We start from the raw sequence: 23,174 nt of genomic DNA on the forward strand, positions 1-23,174 counted from the left end.
GACAAATATTGTATAAGACCACTATTATAAGAACTCAAGAAAAGGTTTAAACACAAAAGACAACATTCTTTGATGGTTATGAGGGTGGGGAGCGAGGGGAGAGGGTTATTCACTAACTAAATAGTAAACAAGAATTATCTTAGGTGAAGGGAAGGACAGCACACACTACAGGGGAAGTCAGCACAACTAGACTAAACCAAAGCTAAGAAGTTTCCTGAATACAACCAAACGCTTTGAGGGACAGAGTAGCAGGGTGGGGGTCTAGGGACCATGCTTTCAGGGGACATCTAGGTCAACTGGCATAACAAAGCTTATCAAGAAAATGTCCCGCATCCTGCTTTGGTGAGTCGGGTCTGGGGTCTTAAAAGCTAGAAAGCGGCCATCTAAGATGCATCAATTGGTCCCAACCACCTGGAGTAAAGGAGAACAAAGAACACCAAAGTCACAAGGAAACTATTAGCCCAAGAGACAGAAAGGGCCACATAAACCAGACTCCATCAGCCTGAGACCAGAAGAACTAGATGCTACCCAGCTACCACCAAGGACCTCCCTGACAGGGAACACAACAGAGAGCCCCTGACTGAGAAGGAGAAAAGTAGGGCACAGAACTCAAATTCTAGTAAAAAGACAAATGGTCTGAGACTGGAGGAACCCCAGAAAGCATGGCCCCCGGACTCTGTCAACCCAGAACTAAAACCATTCCCGAGGCCAACTGTTCCGACAAAGATTAGACTGGACTATGGGACATAAAATGATACTCATGAAGAATGTGCTTCTTAGCTCAAGTCGATACATGAGACTAAATGGGGAGCTCCTGTCTGGAGGTGAGATGAGAAGGCAGACAAGGTTAGGAGCTGGTTGAATGGACACAGGAAATCAGGGGTGGAAAGGAGGAGTGTACTGTCACAGTATAGGGAGAGCAATTAGGGTCATATAACAAGGTATGTATAAATTTTTGTATGAGATACTAACTTGAATTGTAAACTTTCACTTAAAGTACAATTAAAACAAAAATTGCTATCAAGTTGATTCTGATTCATAGTAACACTACAGGCCAGAGTAGAACTGCCCAATAGAGGTTCCAAGGCTGTAATCTTTAGGGAAGCAGACTGCCACATCTTCTCCGCAGAGTGGCTGATGGGTTCGAACCGCTGACCTTTCAGTTAGCAGCTGAAAGCCTAACTACTGTGCCACCAGGACTCCTGCCGGGCCTATAAAAACTGTCACATTATGTTAGCTAGTACTATTATTATTACGTCAGCCAGGGCTCCTATCTCCTTAGAGAATCTTTTTAGAAGAATAGACACAGGGTGGGGTTTTGACTCTCTAAAGCTTCTGATTCCTTTCATTTCACGTTCCCTGCCTTCTGTCCTGGATGGGGTCTGCACTGTTCCTTACCCTTGCTTCCCCCTTTTTAGGAATTTCTCCCTTTTGAGTTCCTCTTGTAATGCCTTCGTTCTTGTTTATATGGAAACTGAAGCCCAGGGATGTTAAGTGACTTGTCCAAGGTCACTCAGAAGATTGATGGCAGAGCCAAGACTTGACAAGCCAAGAGGACAGACTCTCCTATTTCTGGGATACTAGGCAACAGGTTTTTTGTTTTTTGTTTTTTGTTTTTTGTTTTAGGACTCAGAAGGAGTCCCTAGGTGATGCAATGGTTACAACGGGCTTAGCTGCTAAACTAAATGTTGGCAGATCAAGCTTACCCAGAGGAAAGGCCTGGCAATCTACTTCTGAAAAATCAGCTATTGAAAACCCTGTGGAGCACAGTTCCACTCTGACATATATGAGATTGCCATGAGTCAGAATTGACGAGATAGCAACTAGTTAGGACTCCGAAAACCGTATCAATCTCACCAAATCAAGTATAGCCATCCGGCTTTAGCCACCCAGAAGTGTAAGGAGAGCCAGAGCAGAGGCAGAGAACAGAGGTGGGGATTGGGAACTTCTATGCCAGCAGACTAGTTACTAAGATTCAGCAGAAGTTGAGTCCAGGATTGAAAAAGTAACACAAAGAGGAAATGGAGCAAGTGAACCCACCAGGCAAACTACTTGCTTTCCTGAAGCGAGTTGTTATTAAATGGTGTCCTGAGGAATTGGGTTGTTCCCAGGTTTGACTCTGAAGGGCCAAACAGCTTTTTCATGTTCTAAAAACCGCCTGAGCTCTTCTTCTTGAAGAAGGGCCCAGGTGCTCATCTATTATTGAGCATGTTTAAAAAGGCATTTAGGAAAGAGCACCAAGAGACAAATTTGCAGCTACAACGTCAGTCCTAGGAGGTCTGCACTTTCGTCGAGAAAGAGAAGGGCTCATGCTGAGTGATACAGGAAGAGTCAACACAGGCAGGCGTCCCAGCACTCTCTGAAACACATGTTGGCCTATTGCTTTCCACCAGTTCCAAGAAGTGAGTGATGGGGAGGGCAGAAGCCAGTCAATGACAGACCTCCCTACTATCAACACACTCAGACCAATAGCCGTTGTCCAAAGTTTTACCCCTTTGTGTGTGGGTGGGCGTGTGTGTGTGGCCAGAGATTTTTTTCAACATATATACCCATCCAGTGGCTCTGCAAGAGAAAGACCAAGTGATCTGCTCCCATAAAGATTACAGCCAAGAAAACCCTACTCTGTCACATGGGGTCGCTATGAGTCAGAATCAAATCAATGGTACCCAACAACAACAACAGACACACAGTTCCTGAATGACAGAATGACACACAGCATTAAAAGTTATGTACTAAATATTTAATGATATTTTTCTGACATACCATTCAAAACATACTGTTAAAGGAAAATGTAGATTACAAAACAGGATGTATAATAGTATGCCAATTTTATAAAAATATGCACAAACATTTTTATAAAACTCATAATATGTAAGAAATAGACCAAAAAAAAAAAAAAGACTGGAACAATAGAAACAAAATGTAAATAGAAATTATCTCTGGGTGGTAGAATTTGGGGCAAATTTTATTTCTTCTTCATGCTTTTCTCTATTTTACTAATTTTTTGGAATCAGTAATAACAAATATTATTACATAAAAGAGAAGTTTGTTACTCAAGATCAAACAGAACTCCTCGAGTTCCGAAAAAGAGGATGATCTTCATGACTCTGTGTAGAATACATTTAAACCCCACTTTAAGGTAATTTCCTCCTTTAGGTTCTTCTACTTCAGCACAGGATTTTAAGTGGCCATCAATTCATTTGGGGAATAAAAATATAGATTTGGAGGGCACAGTTTCATCTTTGAAGAACAAGAAGAACTTACATTGGGTAAAAACATATCAGTGTCTACCTACTTCTTAAATTGTCAGTGAAAACCCTAAATGCCCGAGTTTCAATAAAGCAGTATAAGAATGGGGCCACACTGTTCTGTGATTGCCTTGGTGATTTTTTTTCTGGGGGGTGCTGATGAGGCACTTCATCCCGATAAGGCATGAATAAGTGCCACTGTGATGGCATGGTATTGCCCCTCCTCCTTAAAAATGCCTGCCCTTAACTTGCCACATGCTGTCTTGGTTCCCCTTCCACTTCTCGGACTACTTCTCCATTTCCTTTGCTGATTCCACTCCCTTCTCCCACCCATAAGCCCCACACCCCAGAGGAGACATTCTGTAGGCTCATGTCCTTGGTCCTCTTTCCTCTCCCTCTGCTTTCTTCAGAAAAGCATCTTCTCCTTGGGTTTCTGTTATCACCTTCCTGCAGAAAACTCCAAATCTGCATTTTTAGTGGTATCTCCTCACAGAACTACACATCGACATTTCCACCTCCATTTCAACTTGACAGCAACGGGTTTTGTTTTTTGGGTTTTTTTTTTTTTTTTTTGGCCCAACAGGAGCCCTGGTGGCGAAGTTGTTAAGAGCTCGCTCGTTAACCAAAAGGTCAGCAGTTCAAATCCACCAGCTGCTCCTTAGAAACCCTATGGGGCAGTTCTACTCTGTCCTATGACATCGCTATGAGTTGGCATCGACTCAGTGGCAGCGCATTTTAGACCAACAATACCTCAAAATTAGGATACCTAGAACTGAACCCATGAAATTCCTTCCCCATCACTAATTTTGTTCCTTCTTTTGATGTCCCAATTTCCCATAATCATCCCACTCCCTGAAGCTCAATTCTTCGATGGTCTTTGCCTCGTCTCTCGTAGTATGTCACAGATTCATTCTGCCTCTGCCGTCATTCTCCCATCTGTCCCTGCTCCCTTTGCCCAGCAGCATGTCTGTTCAGGCCTGAGATGACTGTACTGGCCCTGGAAGTCCCCGGGTTCACACAGCTGATCATTAGCTACCAGATGAATTTTCTGAAGAGAAGCTATAATCAGGTCATTCTCCCTCTCACAGTCTGTGGTTTCTGATTGTTTGCAGATTTAATTCAAACCCGTCAGCCTTGCTTATAACATCCTCTAGGCCCAATCTTTCTTTACATATTTCTCTCTCTATGTCCTTATTTGTACCCTATGATTCAGACAAATAATTTTTAAAAACCTGTTATTATATGAATAAACACTGCATTTTATCTACTACTCCCTCTGCCTGGAATATTATTCTCAATTTCACTATTACTCACCTTTAAAAACCTTCCCTATTTTTTAAGGCCCATCTCTACAATCATTCTTCTTGAAGCCTTCCTGATGCTCTGAATCATATATATTACTTTCTTCTTTAAACCTTTTTGTCTTTGGTATTACATTGATTATCTACTGTTGTGTAAAAAAAATGCCCCAAGGCTTAGTGGCTTACAGCAACAAATTTATCTTGGCAGTTTCTGTGAGTCAGGAGTCCAGAGGCATGGCTCCAATCTCCTCTTGTCTTGACACTGTTTTTTCCTGCTTTCTTTGTCTCTCTCTCTGCTTTAGTTTAGTCAGAATAACATGACTGACTGAAAACCATCTGGCTCTCTCTATGCTCAGACCATGTCACTCTCTCTTTAATCACTGTTAAGTTTTCTATTCTTACATTTAAGATGTGACAACATTCTGCCCTGCCTTCATTTCTAATTTCATTTTTTCCTATTCCACATCTTCTTCCTTTCATTTACCCACTCCCTCTCCTTCATTCTCCTAGTCTCCCAGCTGAGGTTTTGTTCTCTTGAAGCCTTCCTTTCTCCGCTGTGTAAATGCCCTTAGATCATTCTAATTCCCCTTGAAAGTTCATGACTATGAAGCCTTTCAACGACATTCCTCCAGGTAAGATTATTCGTTACTTTGCCAAGGAAACGACAAATTCACACCCTTCATATGCCTAGACTTTTTAAGGCATTAAAAGTTTGTATTTCTGTATTTTATTGTCTGACAAATAGAAAGCCCTTCAACAGGCAGTGTTTTTTGCCTTCCAGAATTCTAAGGTGAATTTGGGCACTCACTACAATATAGAACTGTGATTATCCTTTGCACTGATGCATTTTTAAGACAATGCTCAGAATTCTCAGACGCCCCCTAGAGACCTAAGGTGAACTGCAGCGAACAATCAAAAGGCTTGTGTGTGTACCAAAACCAAACCAAACCAGTTGCCGTTGAGTCGATTCCAACTCATAACGACCCTATAGGAAAGAGTAGAACTGTCCCATAGGGTTCCAAGACATTAGCTCCTTAAGGGCAGGGAACTTGTTGGTCTTGTTTGATACTATTTTCCCAACACGTAGCCCTGGTGGCACAGTGCTCAGCTGCTAATCAAAAGGTCAATGGTACAAACCCTCCAGCTGCTCCACGGGAGAAAGATGTGGTCATCCGCTTCCATAAAGATTTACAGCCTTGGAAACCCTACGGGGCAGTTCTACTCTGTCCTATAGGGTCGCTTTAAGTTGAAATTGACTTGATGGCAATGGTTTGGTTTGATTCAGAATAGTGCTTGGCACTTAGTAGGAACTCAGGAAATACTTGTTGAATGAATAAACCCAGACGATGCAACCTAATGTCAGGATTTTTGTTTAAGTAGTTAAACTAAGATGACAGCTAATTCAGAATCTCTTGGAGTGAGTAGGACAGACCTTAACTCTTTCTTGCCAGGCTTCTGACTCTGCCCTCCCTTGAAGTAATGAAGGGATAAAGATTCAGTTTTATTTCAAAGTTAATGGCTAGAAAATAAAGTGAAAACAGAGAACAATGACAGAGTGGCAGTCTTAAATATCCATTAAACACTTATTTTCTCCTTGTGAAAAGGAGATTTCTATGATAAACCGAACCTGTGTTTCACAGGTCAGAACTCAGATTGCTGGGCCTCCTGCCTACAGCTTCTGGGGTGGGGCCTAAGACTCTGCATTTCTAATAAGTTCCCTGGGGATGTTGGTTCTGCTAGTCCTGAAACCACACTTTGAGAACCACAAGTATAAACTGTAAAACACTATTCAGGTGTCAACTGTTACCATCATTCACCTCCCATTTTACCACTGCCCCCTTTTACATTGAACCCTGAATGTGACCACGTCTTCTGACATTAAACCACTTTCCCCTGTGGAAGGAATTCCTTTAATTGTTGTGAGCCAATTTATTCACCACAGAATAAGGAAGCAATAAAGGGGAGACTGGCAGTTCTTTATTATCAACCACGAAGTGGTGGTTTATTACAATGGAACAAAACCCAAGTAGATCAGATAGCGCAAGGACACACTGCAAGCTTTCATAAACCGCTGCTATTGCTTGCGGTGTTTGGGTTGCTATTAAATGGTTGCTGAGAACCAACAATATGCTAAACCTAAGCTAAGGAGGTTTTCCATTGCTGGGTGACGGGCCCAGAATGGACTGCTGTGCTAGGTTGTGGACACGGGCATTATTTTACTAGTAATTAATACTCAATTAAAAAATAATCTCTGTGCAAAGAATCATATATGAATAAAGGAAGAAAGCCTACTCACTGCCAATTTATCACTAAATATATCAAGAATTCTATTTGCTGATTGCTAGCTTCCACCCTTTTAATTACTAAGGCCAAAATCCAACCTAGTTAAGTGTGTGTGTGGTCATTTTTCTCCACTAGAATCCAATTTCGATTGTCTTACCTCTGGTTTAAAATATGGTCAAGTAAAATAACACTATACAATTGCACAGCACTTGTTATGTGCCAGATATTGCTAAGAATTTTACATGAATTAAAACGTGTTTGATCCTCACGGCAACACTTTGGGGTAGGCGCTATTAATGTTCTTGTTTCATAGACGAGGAAACTGAGGCAAAGAAAAATGCAGCCAACATCTAATTATACTTCTTCAGACAAGTCACTGCTCTAGGCAGAGGTGAGTAAGTAAGTAAAGCATGATGCCTCTTGGCTTTTAAGCTATGCCTCAAAGGCCAAGAAGTTCAATGATTCAAGGCCAAGAAACAGCATAGGCCAAGGCATGTAGGCCTAAAGGTACAAGAGGTATTGCAGAATGGTTAGTTTCCCACTATGCTGGTGTGTAAGGTACATGCAGAGAAGTGAGGGGGAAGAGGATGGAAATGGAGGTCAGCTTTCAATGCCATCATTCCAGGAGGTGGAGTGAGGGGTTGAGAGCAGACCTTGCCCCGGAAGCATTACCCAAATTTAGTCATTCAGGTATCACTGTAACAATTTTTGCCACATCTCTGTACCGCATACATTATTTTTTAATATTTCAAATCACCTTCCTTTAAAAAAATACATTTAAAAAACGTCATATCATTACTATAAATGTGAAACAAGCGTCACCTGCCAAAACAGAAGACAACTATAAAAATAAATAGCTGCTTACTTAAATTAAAAAAAAAAAAAAAATCATCGCTCTTAAATTAACTCATGCACCACAGCAAAAGCCATGGCCACACTTGGGGAACACTGAAACGGCCATGATAAATCACAGGAGGTCAGGAGTGTTCTTATTCATGGCATTTTCTCCTATATTTTGCTCCTATGTTTTTTCTTAATCTCAATGAACCTTCATCTAGTTTTTTAATGAGATCCCCAAACACTTCTCCCTTAGCTAGTTGAGTTCATAAAATATTTCATTGATTGTGTTTTATATAAAACAAAGTTAAAATTTCATATCACTCTCCTACTAAGATTTAAGGGCTGTTTTGTAGGTCAGCTATTTTAAATTCCCCTTGGTGTTTCCACATGTCTCTGCACCTCCAGCAGCTGTCTGATCAATGGGGCTGCATGGCCACGGTGCCACTGCTGCGGTAGCTGCATTTTCGGAGAGCTTTTAATGCACAGAGTGACTGTTTCCTAGAAAATCCCCTCTTTGCAATCAGTACCTAGACAGCTGCTTCAGTAGGTAGCTACGGCCTTTGTCATTCAAAGAAATATGTTCTCGCCTCACAATTTGAGGAGATAAGCTCTTGTTCTCAACTGAAGAAAGAGGGTGTGTCTATGTATATATGTGTGTGTATGTGTGTGTGTGTCTGTGTGTGTGTGCACCTGTGTGTATATAATATATATCTGTATATATACATATATGAAATAACAGTGAGGAGGTATAGGGATGTAGGAATTCAGGAAAGCTTTTTTTTTTTTCCCCCTTCCATTACACTCCCATCCGTCCCTCCCTCCCTCCCTCCTTCTCTCACTTCATCCCTCCTTTCCTTCCTTCCTTCCTTCCCCTCTGTCTTAGTCATCTAGTGCTGCTGTAACAGAAATACCACAAGTGGATGGCTTTAACCAAGATAAATTCATTCTCTCACCGTCTAGAGGATAGAAGTCTGAGTCAAGGGTACCAGGTCCAGGGAAAGGCATTCTCTCTCTGTCAGCTCTAGGAAAGGTCCTTATTATCACTCTTCCCTTGGTCTAGGAGCTTCTGAGCACAGGGACCCCGGGTCCAAAGGATGCACTATTCTCCTGGCTCTTTGTTTCTTGGTGGTATGAGGTCTCCATGTCTCTCTGCTCGCTTTTCTCTTTTATATCTCAAAAGAGATTGGCTTAAGATACAACCTAATCTTACTAACGTAACTTATTATGTTAATGTATTATTAACATAATCGCCTCTAATCCCGCCTCATTAACATCATAGAGGTAGGATTTACAACACATAGGAAAGTTACATCAGATGACAAAATGGTGGACAATCACACAATACCGGGGATCGTGGCCTAGCCAAGTTCAGACATGTTTTTGGGTGACACAATTCAATCCATGATACCTTCCTTCCTTCCATTTTTGTTAATCTCAGGAAAATGTTAAACTCAAAGAGCCAGCTACAGTCTGCCCAATTATTCCCTTACCTATTTCTTAACTAACATTTAGTTTTAAAACTCTTAAGTGATAGGGCCCACATATCTCCATCGTATGACCTGTCCTCTGTACTACAAAATTATCTCCACTGATTCTGCTACACTTTCATCCTATTAGTCTAGTGCTCTTATATTCGGTGTTAGAGCAAAAAGTACAATGGACTTAAATAGGGACGGAAGAAATGTCTACACCCAGCTCTGCCACTTATTAGCTGCGTGACTTTGGGCAAATCATGACCTACTGAGCCTCACTTTACCTCCTCTCCAGGAGCATGCTTGCCCTCTCACCATTCCCCTGGCACAGATTTGCTTTATGTTTAAACCCTGAGAACAGTCAGCTGACAGAGCAATGCCTGGCATGCCTGTAAAACCAGCAGTTGTCCACCTTGATGAGCAGCAGAGCACACCTGGATCACACTACGGGTGGACAGGGGAGGGGGACGGCTGACAGAGAGTATGAGAGCTTCCAGGCCACCTTGAGTCATTGCTCTTTACTAGAATGAACTGAAATTTCCAGCAAATTATGAACAGCAGTAATTACAATAGAGAAAATAAGTCACCCTGAGTAATCTGGGCTGTGTGACTACTATGAAGTCCCTGGGTGGTACAAATGAGAAGGTTGGAGGTTCAAGTCTACCCAGAGGTGCCTTGAAAGAAAGGCCTGGAGATCTAATTCCAAAAAGTCAGTCACTGAAAACCCTGTGGGGTGGTTCTACTCCGACATATACGAGGTCACCATGAGTTGGAGTTGACTTGATAGCAACTGATTTCTAGATGTTTTAGGAGATTTGTATCCATATTTTTTATTAATAGTTTTCATCCTGAAAGATAAATTTATTTTATTAATTGGCCAACATTTCCTTTTAAATCTTTATACCACAGACTGATGAGCAGAGTTAACCATGCCCAGGTCAGAGTTTCTCTCTCTGCATACGTGATTTACTTTTACCCTGTTCCTGGTCAGGCCTATAAATAAGTATTGTGGAGAGAGACTGTGCATGGACTAATACAAATCCTTCAACACTGTAGGAAAGACTCAAAGCATAACATTTCCTGGTGTTCAATCAATAGTGGTATGCTTGCATACAAAGGACATTCAGATATTATAGTTTTAATGTCAGACTTCACATCTCAGTAAAGTCAATATGCTATTAATGTATGCACAAAGTAGCTTGCTTGTGATATGAAAAGGAAGTCTGCTGTTATCATAGCCCAGCCAGTCTTGAGGCACATCTCTTCCTGGATATGTGAATCAGCCAGATGTTGTCCCCCTGGTGAAAGAAGAGGATTACTCTCTCCCTTCTTCCTGGGTCGCTTGTTAGTACTAAGAAGCATGTCACTAAGCATGAGTCCCGCTAGTTCCTTGGGAACTGTGACCCCGAATTTTGCAAGCCTCCAACTCTCAAGCAAATGGTGTCAGTATGATGAAAAATGCAGATACACCCAGAACACCCGGCCTTTCCCACTCTCTGTGTGATGTAACTACCCAGAGATGAGAAATACACTTATCAGCGACGTTAGAAGGCAGCACACTCCGTCTGAACATCAAAAAGAGAAACCCACTGTGAATCCTAGCACAAAGGAGGGCCTTCCACACCAACAGCACACGTGGCCACTGGTTGTTACTGAATTAATTCAAACAATTCCCAGATTAAGGCTTTTCGTTTTTAATACTTATGGACATGAGATAGCAAAAGTGGCCAAACCTTGTTGCCTTGGAAAGCAATCTTCTGGCATTCAAGTTAGAGCATCAAAAACAGAAATTAGTTTCATATGAGAACCAGAGCCCCCATACGAATGTCTAATCATAAGGGACCAGTTTAAAGAAGCACAGTACATGCTGACAATGGAATACTATTGTTAGTTGTTGTCCAGTCAATTCCAACTCATGCCAACCCCGTGTGTGCAGAGCAGAACTGCTCCGTAAGGTTTAGAAGGTTGTCACGTTTCAGAAGCAGATCACCAGGCCCGACTTCCAAGGCGCCTCTGAGTGGGTTCAAACTGCCAACCTTCAGCTAGCAGTTGAGCACTTCACTGTTTGCGCCACCCCTGGACTCCAAATTAGGCAGTCATGAAGGTTCACGCTTTTGAATATTTAATAAAATAGGAACATGTCGACAATATCATAGTAAGGGCAAAAAGCAGCTTGCAAATTGTTCATACTTTATGTTCCTAATTCCGTTGTATCAAATTCTACTGTGTTATAATATACACACATACATCATGCACAGAAAAAAAGCACTGATGGGAAAAAGAAGAAGTGACTCTTAGTTCTTTGTGTAGGTGTGGATACGTGTACATTTTATTTTGCTCCCCCTATCCCCACCACCAAATATCTTTAATAAACATCAACTACTTTTATAATCAGAAAATCATAAACATTGTGTTTAACCTGGATGTAAACATAAGAGGCTTATAATCTCCATAACCACTATTCTCAATACCACTCCTGGCAAAACATGACAACCTAGAAATTAGAAAAATAGCTCAGAGTACTCAGAAGCCAACCACAGATAACTGCCACAAAATAAAAATCTCAATAAAATTTAACAAGATGGATGAAAGCTGTCTTTCGTCTTTGGGGACACTTTTCTCTTTACTGTGTTGCCTTAAGGTAAGGGTAAGCCAGCACTTGAGTCTCAGAACTGACTTTTGCTTTCTGCCCTGGCCTCGCCCCATCAGCATCTACAGATTTCAAAAGTAAAGCCAATCAAAGTTCTCTTATCCTTTTCATTCAGCGGCTGATGACAAGCACCTAAAGACAAGCAGCCTTTCTGAGGTGATAGTTTTGAAGTCCATTCCCCCTGTGCGTCCTGCTCTTCTCTTTGAATCATTTCACAAATGAACATGGGGTGGCTGCTTGACAGTGTGCAGAGTCTCACAGGGTGTTTAGATTTTATGGGTTAGCAGCACGCATCTTCCTCCAGGGGCTGCCCCAAGTGGTCTCTATCTGGAACCCTAGACAAGGGTGTAGACAGATTGTGCACGGGCTCATGGCACTCAGGGAACAAGAAGAAGAGAACACTTGGATTTGATGGTCTGATGTAAGCACGACTCAGAAAGACACCCCAAAATATGTAATCTGGGGGCCTTGTCTGGAAGCCATCATAAGAAATGAAATGCATATTAGCAGAGTCTTTACTTATCAAGTAACATTAAACATCAATCCAACTATTAGATCATTTCAAATAATAAGATTAAAAATCACCTAAATTAAAAAAAAAAAATTGCCGTCGAATTGATTCTGACTCATAGCGCCCCTACAGGACAGAGTAGAACTGCCCCACAGGGTTTCCAAGGAGTGCCTGGTGGATTTGAACTGCCAACTTTTTGGTTAGCAGACGTAGCTCTTAACTACTATGCCACCAGGGTTTCCCAAAAAAATCACCTTAGGTTATAGAAATTTTAAGTGTCACAATAAGCACCTTTTGCCTTATAAAATACTGTATTCTTCATTTCAGTCACGAGGAAATCTACTATACTAAGTTGGTAGAAGTAATACGGGGCTCACTGTAGGTGCTCAATAATTACGTGTGCGATGGGAGGGACGAACGGAAGAAGGGAGAGAGGGAGAAAGGAAGGAAGTGGCAAAACACAGTTCATGCATTGACGTTTGGGCAGGACTATACATACAGAGAGATGAAGACATACGGATCCAATTTTCAGGACTTCCAATGTCATCCCCTGGTGTCGTTAATGCTTCCAGTACTCAACATTTCTGTCTATTAAGAAATTCTCCCTGTAGCTAACATAAATCCTCTCTGCTTACTCGTAAACCCGCTTTCTCTGGTTCTGTCTCAGAGGAGAAAGTGAACAGCTGATCTCCATTCTTGGTACAATAATTCTTCACAGACTTGAAGAGAGTAAGTCATCACTTCATTGCCTTTTCTTCTTCCCCTTAACGACCCCAATTCTCACAGCCTTTCTCCATGGATCCTGTTTTCTAATCCCTTAATCCAAGTGTGCATATTAGTACCCAGTTCAAAGTGAGTAGAAACAGCAGGCTGTCAAATGATAGTATCAGGAGATCCAGAACAAACATCCCTGACATGAGGAGTTTCTGCTTCACCTTCTTAGACACTGTCATGGATTGAATTCTGTCCCCCCAAAAATGTGTGTATCAGTTTGGCTGGGCCATGATTCCCAGTATTGTGTGATTTTCCTATATGTTGTAAATCCTGCCTCTATGATGTTAATCAGGGAGGATGGGCAGCAGTTGTGTTAGTAAGGCAAGACTGGATTGCATCCTGAAGCAATCTCTTGAGATATAAAAGAGAAGTGAGCAGAGAGACAGGGGGACCTCATACCACCAAGAAAGCAGTGCCAGGAGCACAGTGTATCCTTTGGACCTAGGGTCCCTGTGCAGAGAAGCTCCTGGTCCAGGGTAACATGGATGAGAAGGCCGACAGAGAAAGAAAGCCTTCCCCTGGAGCTGACACCCTGAATTTGGACTTTTAGCCTAGTTTACTGTGAGGAAATAAACTTCTCTTTGTTCAAGTCATCCACTTGTGGTATTTCTGTTACAGCAGCACTAGATGACTAAGACAGATACCTTCTGTAGAGTCTACACAGAGTATGGATACTCCCTGGTCTCTTGTCTGAGGCTGGAGGGTGCAGCAGTCGGTACAGGGGTGTACAAGCAGTCACCAAATAGTCACTGAGTGCCCACTCAGTACCACCTTACACTGTGCTGGGCACCGAGGTACAACGGAAAACCAAATGAACAGTCTGCCAGTTCGTAGGTGAATGAGTCTATGTGTGAGTGTTCACGCACGTGCAGAGGGTGGGGAGGCTGTTTTATTGTCAATCAAAAGTGTTCAAGTGATATCTGCCACAGCAGCAACTGACCTCTATTGTATCATCTTCAAATCTGATCACTCTGGAATATGATCACGATAGTCCTTGCGTGGTAGTATCACCGCATCCACACTTTGGAGTTAGTGCTGCTAGGCAGTCCCCTGGACACACAGTTACCAGAAGCAGATTGTATCCCTTAACCTGGCTCATTCAACTTAGATTCCAGATCCTGGCAGAGTAACCTGTCTTATGATTATGTTGTTGTTGTTATTTCTGCTGCTGCTCTTAGGAGTCTTCCTTCTACCAGTTTGGTGACCCTTGATCTCTCCCAAGGACCCATCCATTAATTCGTAACTACTATTATGGAACCCTGGTGGCACAGTGGTTAAGAGCTGGGCTACTAACTGAAAGGTTGGCAGTTCGAATCCACCAGCTGCTCCTTGGAAACGCTATGGGGCAGTTCTACTCTGTCCTATAAGTTGGCTATGAGTCAGAATTGACTCGATGGCAATGGGTTTGGTTTTGGTTTTATTATGGGCCCAGCACTGTGCGCCAGCACTTTCATTTCCAGCACTTCATTCATTGGGGGATGCAGCTGTGACATCTCAGTATTACAAGGCTGACATGCCAGAGATAACTGGGAGGCTTGGGGAGCCCAGTGGACGACCCAAGCCAACTGAGAATGTTTTAATCCACACAAGGAAGGAGGTTTTCCTGGCAAGAGGAGGCAGGGAAGAGGGAGGGGGCTTATAAAACACACCTCTCATCTCTTTGGGGAAAAGACAAGCAGAGATGCAAATCATACATATGCTTTTTAATTCTGACCTAGACAGTCCCTTTAAGTTCTGTTTACATCTTATAGCCTGAAAATGCACTATCATCATTTCTTGAAGTCATTACTCAGAACACACCCCCACTGCACTTCATTTTTATTATCCCCATTTTAGGAACCATTAAATGGAAGCCGAGAGCGGTAGCAATGAAGCGAATCAGGAGAGGCTCTGATAAAGACTGAGAAGCCTGAATGTTTGTTGGAGCTGCTTCTCTGTGCCTGACTATTTTTAATGCAAGATTATGCAGCTGTCCTCCACTTAGACAGTCTAACAAATTAACCCTCTCTGCATACATTATTTTTTCACCATTCCTGACCCCTACCAACTCACCATGCCAGGAGTGCATGTGTGTGTATATCTCTTCTTAAATGTCTTCCCCTACGTTCCTAATACTGGAGACATGTACTGGGCTCTCTGTGAATAGAATTCTGATTGAGGAGTCTTGTTGCTATTTCAGTCTCCCCTGCCTCTTAGGGGATGCTTACATACCAGTTGCCATTGAGTTGATTCCGACTCATGGCAACCCCCCGGGTTTGAGAGTAGAACTGTGCTCCACAGGGCTGATTTTTCGGACGCAGATCACCAGGCCTTCCTTCTGAGGCATCCTCTGGATGGACTCAAACCTCCAACCTTTCAGTTAGCAGCTGAGTGCATTAACCGTTTCCACTATCCAAGGACTCCCGGTTACTTACATAATTTCCCATTAAAAGTCCATAAGAGCAGGTACTTGTTTATAAAAAGGAGGTTGGGTAAATACATAAAATTTGTTGGTATATGCTTGGAGTATTTTCAGGGGAATACATAAGAAACTGGTAACAATGATTGCTTTGGGGAGGGAATCTGGGGGACAAAAGCTACTAGATGAGAAGGAGAGATTCTTTTCACTGGTTACTCTCTTGTACCATTTGATTTTTTTACCATATGCAAATATTACTTTAAAAAATTACACAAGGGAGGTGGGGACTTGTGTTCTACTCTAAAATCTCGCTTAGTCTTTACAACAACCCCATTTTACCAAAGGAATATAGATAGATTCAGATAACATCAGTCACTTGCGCAGGTTATACAGCTGATAAAGGGCAATGTGGGGGACTGAATTTAGTTCTTTCTGACCGCTCAGGTCCCATAGGCTATGTTGCCTTGACTTCAAGTCTTTCTGGAGGAACCAAATTTATCAGCTGTAAGATTGAAACTACTTTTTGAAAATCTGAAGGAATATTTTGAAAAGCCCATCACATGCTTCACATCAACAACTTAATGAATCTTCCTTGACCTGAGGCTCCTTGTTAACAACTGTTTACACACATGCCTCCCCTGGATATGGAGCCGCAGTGAAGAGGCCCCCGAGTCCTTCACTGGCACTTGGACGCTCACTTCAGGTGGGAAATGCACCTGCTCTCAGGCTCTCTACCACCAACCACTCTGTCTAAAGTGCTGATTTTCAGGGTAGAAGCCAAATGGCTGGACAATATTCTAACTCTCCTAAGCATACACATTCTTTATGTATTTAACAATTATCTTTTGAGTGCCCACCATGAGCCAGGCACTCTTCCTTAAGTGTTAGGATTTTAGAGGTGAACAACACAGACAAGGTCTTGCTCCCATGAAGCACCCATCTTGGCACGAAGAGACAAGCAATAAATAAGCCAATAAGCAAAATGTCAGATAGGTGTCATTATGAAAATTAAAATAAACCATTGTGATAGAGTGACTGGGTAGCTACTTTAGCTTGAGTCATGAGAGAAGGCCTTTCTGGGGAGATGATATTTATCTAAATGACAGGAATGATAAATATGTCCTGGTAGCTACTGTCCTTAAAACTAAACGCAGGACACCCTGCTAACTCAGAACTGAAGCCACTTCCAAAGCCCACTTTTAAGACAAAGATTAAACAGGCCTATAAAATAAACAATACCACATGTGAGGAACATGCTTCTTAGTCCAATCAAGTATATGAGACCAAATGGGCAACACCTGCTCAAAAACAAAGACGAGAAGGCAGGAAGGGACAGGAAAACTGGACAAATGGACACAGAGAACCCAGGGTGGAAAAGGAAACAGGGAGAGTGCTGACACATCGCGAGGATTGCAACCAATGTCACAAAACAATTTGTGTATTCATTTTTTTGAATGAAAAACTAATTTGCGTTGTAAACTTTCACCTAAAACACAACAAAATTAAATAAATAAATTAAAAAATGCAAGTTCCTTTGTATGCTCCAACTTTCACCCCAATTTCCATTCCAAACTCCTGAATCTTTACCACATGAATTTGTAATCCCAGAAGCTAGAGCCAGAAAGAACCCTAGAGAGCTTCTTAGTTTCATGCCATCATTTTAGAAATGAGGAAAGAAAGACCAAGGAAAGTGAAAAGAACAAATCACACAGCTAGTTGGTGGCATGATTAGAAGCTGACAGTCCTGCCTCTCAGCCCATGTTTTCACCACGAATCCAGATTCCTTCCCTGATTATCCTTCCAGTGTCTAACTGCTTACTGTATAATCTCCACCCTCGTGCCTGCCCCTCACGAGTCCACAGACCCATGACCGCAGGGAATCTTCTTGAGTAGTATTAGGAACCTGGAGAATGCAAAGGGTTCTGGGGGCAAGGATAACCATGAAAGACAAGGTGCAACTACCCACGATGCATTTCACTGTGCCCCACCATGTCCTAGAGCCATGCCTGGCTCCTGCCACCTCTCCATGCAAACAAGCAAGCCCTAACCAGGGCTTCCAAGTTTGGGAGCTACATGGCTCTGTGAACTCAATGAACACTAAAGATCTCTCTTCAGAAATGTCCCCTGATTTAACCAAGTCCATATGAAAATGTTCTATTCTACGATCCCAACCCCTACCAAAATGCTTTACAAAAAGACTAACCACAGAATTTCTTTTAATAACAATTCCCTTAGTACTTTAAAAGCATGATCTATAAAAACTCAATCTGCATAAAGATTTCATTCCTCTCCCAAAAAAGCTATTGTATCAAATGCAACAGCATAAACTTAGATTCTTCATGATAGATTTTAGAGTCTTTTATTACATAATGATTTTCATTCATTTGACAAATATTTATTGAACTGCTCTGTGCAATACACTCTCCCAGGTGCTGAGAGGACACAATGAAACAAAGACACAATCTCTGCCGTCTGGAACACACGCACAGCTCTAACACAAGGTGGATGTGATGGGTGTATAACAGAGGTATGAACAAAAGCTATGAGGGCCCAGGGAGTGAGAAATTAAATCTAGGTCAAAGATCAGGGAAGGAGGCAAAAAAATTTTAATTTAGTTTCAAATGATGGTTATGATTTGTATAATTGGAAAATTCATTCCAGGAAAAGGACACATCATGGTATGTTGTACAGAGGACAGAACGTACAGGGGCACATTCTCAGAACAGAGGGGAGCCCAGTGAAGCTTGAAGGTGAGATGGGGAAGAGAAGATGAGCTTAGGAATGCACACCAGAGCCTTGAATGCAGTAATAAAGTTTGGACCCAATCCATAAACCACAGAAACCTTGAAAGGGTTTAGGCAGAGAAAGAACATAATCAACTTGTGTTTTAAGAAGGTCACTCAAGTGGCAGCATTTGGACCCATCTGAACGGATAAAGGCAGGGTCAGGGACAGGGATGCCCTTTTAAAAACTACAGTATGGTTCTTGGGTCATATAAAAAGGGAGGAATAAATTCAATAGCCAGAGTAAAGGTAGATTTGATAAGGAGTGAAGGGATCCAAATCCCAGGGGAAGGTTCTGGTAAGGAGTGAGGGTCCCAGGCCTCAGAGCTGGCCTAAGGAAGGGAAGCCAGCAGCACTGACTGTCATATCTCTTTAAGAAAGGACAGATGTGAGATGCCTCCTACTTGAAACAGTAATCATGAGTCTACTGCATAAAATCTACCCCGGCTGGACATCCACGTATAAAGTCTCAGTTATTAATAACTCCTCTTCTGGAGATACACAGAAGTGTCCCAGAACACTTCTTAAATTATGTCTCTACAGCAGAAGTAAAAAGCAGCTTGATTGGGATGAAGAACAGAAGCCCAGGGAACAACCATTTCTGAACAAACGATAACTCAGTGGAGGGAGGGCAACTTCAGTCAAAAACTCCAGGCATAGTTTAAGCCCTAAAGTTGTGCCCTACTAAAAGGAAGTTCATGACAGACTGCGGTCTTTCTATTTGAAGGATAAGGTCCTGGATTCTACTACCTGAGCTACACACACCCAATTTAACAGGTGAGCATTCTTATAACTAGCTGTCCTGGGCTGTCTCTGATGAAATTGAGAATTTCAGGAAGCCTACCTCTGGCCTCTTTCCCTGACTATTCCCTCTAGAAATACACAGCTTGGTTTCCATTCTAGTCAGAACCGTGCTGACATCTTGAAGCCTATTTTCAGCCAATTGGCCCATGGAGTCTGCAAGCAATGTCTTAAATGAATCTTTCCCAAGGTATTTTCACAGCATAAGCATTTCATGAACAAAGGGGTCCTGTGATAAAATAATTTTGGGAAATATCAATTTGAACAAAATTAAAGATGTTTCTTTACTATAAGAGATCTCAGAACTTTCCACTGCAAGTATGCTCTGAGAACCTGCAAGAAGAAGCAGCAGTAGGTAGCATCACCCAATCTTATGTATCCACAGAACCATTTTCCAGCAAAGTATCTCAAGGCACAAGTGTTCCCCAGAACATATTTGGAGATACTTCAGTAATGGCATTACTCTCAGGAATATTTGTATTTAACTAGGAATCTAGAATAATAATAAAAGTCCACACTTACTGAGTGCTTACTACGTGCCAGGCACCTTTCTAAGTACTTTGCATATACTAATTTATTTCATCCTGGTAACCACTCTGTAATGTCAGTACTATTATTATTCTCATTTTATAGATGAAGAAACTGAGACATAGTAGTTAAGAGATTTGTAGGTCCTAAGCAGGTGCAGGTCCTAAGAAGACAAATTTACTGGGGAGAGTTGGGAATTGAACCTAGGCAGTCTGGCACCCACAGAAATTAATTCCTAATGGTGGAATTTCCGACAATGGGATCAGCCTGTGATGAGAGACAGCCAGAGCAAGACTTTACGTGGTGACTGTACAATCACCGTAAATGCAAACCTGCCTGCTCAAAAATTAGGCTCCATAGGCCTCCCCGGTATACTGCTTAAGACGACTTCTGAATTATACCTCCTACTTGGTTTCTTCACAAAAATATTTTATATTGTACATGAACACTCTTCCATCAAAATAACGTCGATTCAGACAGCAATATAGCCAACAGGAAATTGTAATGCACATAAAGAAAACAGCCTCTTGATTAACCAAAGTAGCAAGAAAATTAAGATTCAAGTCTGAGAAATGGCTTATCTTGTGTTCTCAAAGTACTTGTCTCTTGCACGCCAGCTCTGGAGACCAGAATCAAGGGATTGTTTTCCTTCAGTGTGCTGTAAAATTTTACTTCCCTACCCCTCTACTTTGCTCAAGAATTGCCAAAGACATGTCCTACCCTCTCCCACTTCCTCTCCTTGTTCAGAAGGATTATCACCAGTTTCGGGTGCATCTGATAGCCATCTTCACTGAAGGACAGGTTCCTCCCTTCAAAGGTGACATTGATCAGATACCTGTGAAGATAAAACAAAAGGAATATTAAAAGTTTGAAGACTGTACACCAAGAACAAAATAAGTAGATAGACAGTTGGCTGTAGACAGACAGGTAGACAGATATAAAGATATCATAACCAATGTGGTATCCCTCAAACTCGTATTTGATTATACAATAAAGTCATCCAAATTTTCTCGTACTACAAATAATATGAAAAATAATAGAATGTTTTAAAATGAAACCTTTGGGTTTCAGTTCAGACTATAGCTACGACTTGGACCTTTTTTGAACCTCAGTTCTCTCCATCTACAAAAAATAGGGCATTAAATTTATTACAAAATAAAGGTTTATAAAGCTAAACGAGATAACTTAGGGTAAGCACTTACCATGAAGCTTGGTGTATAGTAAACTCTCATTAAGTGTTAAGTATTATTAAGTTAAGTATTATTCAAAAAAGGAGGAGGATTAAAGGCTGGAGGTGGTAGAGACAAGAGAAGAAAGTGGGAGGGTACCAAGACAACTTTTTGCTAAGAAAGGTAGCAATTGCAGCTTAAGGTATCTCCCCAGCGATGTGCACATGCTTCTTAACTCTTGCTAAAGGCCTGCTCATCCCACACTTCTAGTCTAAGAGTTGCAAGATGAGTCCAGTAGGCAGAGACCTGCATCCACAGAGATGCATCTGAAACCAGGGTTACTGTACTATGTAGAGTGAATAGAAAATATCAGGGGTGGAGGGGAAAGTGTGTAGGTATTTCACAGAGGGCTTTGGATGCACGTGCATAAATTAGTGGAAACTCTGGAGGTAACTAGACTCAGACCAATGAAATTGTCTTCTCCCTCAACACCTGTACCCTCAGCCCACCCCATTCCCCTGCTGGCTGCTGTGATCTGATGAACAGTTCCCTCTTTGGGAATTCCCACCAGCGTGCTCATTACAACTGCATTAGGGCAACTGTGCTGATGGTAATTAATGTCCCTTTGCTATACTGGCCCAAGGAATCAATAATGATAAGCTCTGTGTTCACATGACATGCTACTCTGAAGCCTTGGGTCTGATGCTGTTTGCAAGATGTGTCTCTGCTAAGAAGCACAAGGGGTATCTTGTAATTGCAAAGAGAGTGTTAAAGGGCTTCAAGGATGTGGCCAACACCAGTACCTAATACATCGAAGGGAAAAAGAAGAATGCATCAGGAGGCAGTTTAAAGGGTCACCTTTTTAAATCTTCTCATTCAGTGAAACTAGAAGACTCTGATTTGATTTGTTTAGGTAACATCAGGATAAACAACAAGGTTGCTAGGAGGAAGATGCTGGCTGTTATGAAGATGCCTAGGCAGCATGAACCAAACCCCCATGAGCCACTCGTCACATCTAGGGCTGCTTGGACTTTTTAAGCCTGGAATTCCCTGGTTTTGTGTAGCTTCACAAATATAATCAGGAGATGTTTTATGAAATAGTAGAGAGTACAAGAATCTCAGAATTGAAAAAGACCAGCCTATCCAACTAGCCCACCACTTCCTGCAATTTATACTTCTCGTCTACGTCATAAAATTGGTCCTCCTCTCAGGTCTTCTTGAATACTTCCACTGATGGAGAACTTCTCACTGCACCGTCCACTCCCAAGGTAGCCCATCTCACTATTGTGCAGTTCTTTATTACATAGAGCTGAAATCTGCCCCCTTGCAATCAATCCCTTGATTCTTGTTTTCTCCTTAGATATTATATAGTCGTAGTCGAATCCCTCTTCCACGTGAGAGCTTCTGACGTATTTGAAGATATTTAGCGTGGATCATTTATAAAATCAATTTTAAACTTTGAAGAACCCTTTAGCTCATTTAGTTCTATAGTTTTAACTTGATAGATTAGGAAACTGAAGCACAGAGAGATTCAGTTATTTGCCCAGTGTTACACAGCTAATTGGGAATAGAAATAACTTTTTAACCAATAGTCTTAGACCCATGTCCTTTCTACCACACTACCCTGATTCTTACATGCAACATCAGGTTAATATGCCCAGCTAGCAATAATATGACATGGCTTCAAGTCCCCTCCCCTTACCATCTTGACTGCTGTCTCTGAGTGGTCAATGTATAGCACCCATAATTCAACTCAATGCTCCAGACAGCATCTTCTCCATTCCCTGCACAAATCCTTATCTCTCAGCTCAGTGACACTTCCTCAAGTTCATCACTAGTTTGAAGATAATATTCAGATCTCCTGCAGTTTAGAGCAATTCCAACACTCCATCCAAAGCCCTACAGAATTTTTTCTAGGGTCTATAATTACAAAACCACAAGACAAAGTATTTCAAAATAACAAACCAGAATTTAAGCCTCCAACATAAATTAACTTGGAAAATATGTTCTTACTACAACAATACTGCATTGCTTAGAATTAAATAATTCTGGAAGTCTTCAGAGAATGTTTATCAGTCATGCAAAAAAAAAAAAAAATTTTAGTCTCTTCTCTTTTTTGGAAAAAAAAATAAAAGAAATTACCTGGCTTAAGCACCCCCTTTTTCAACAGACATGGCTCTCAATAATTCTGAGTTTATCTAAAACACCATTAAGAATATTTAAAAGATTAATCAGAAACTATTTTGTTCTATAAACCTTCATCTAAAGTGAGAATAGCAGCACAACTGGAAGAATGTAATTGATGTCACTGAACTGTGCATGTAGAAATTTTTGGAATGGTTTATCATTGGCTATGTATATTTTCACCAAAGGAAAAAACAAAAACATCGAGAAGGGAGAGGGTTGACATGTCGTG

The 23,174-nt window shown here is 41.6% G+C and overlaps 1 protein-coding gene across 1 annotated transcript in view; it reads right to left on the reverse strand.

Annotated features, from left to right (window-relative positions):
- The window catches only part of GRIN2B (glutamate ionotropic receptor NMDA type subunit 2B), a 486,312-nt gene that overhangs the window by 109,006 nt on the left and 354,132 nt on the right, over positions 1 to 23,174 (reverse strand). Inside the window, exon 4 of the mRNA XM_004387333.2 lies at positions 20,310 to 20,424. Coding sequence (XP_004387390.1) covers positions 20,310 to 20,424 — 115 coding nt within the window. The remainder of the gene's footprint in view (positions 1 to 20,309; positions 20,425 to 23,174) is intronic.

This window comes from Trichechus manatus, unplaced genomic scaffold, assembly GCF_000243295.1.
Source record: "Trichechus manatus latirostris isolate Lorelei unplaced genomic scaffold, TriManLat1.0 scaffold00184, whole genome shotgun sequence".
Taxonomy (NCBI): domain Eukaryota; kingdom Metazoa; phylum Chordata; class Mammalia; order Sirenia; family Trichechidae; genus Trichechus; species Trichechus manatus.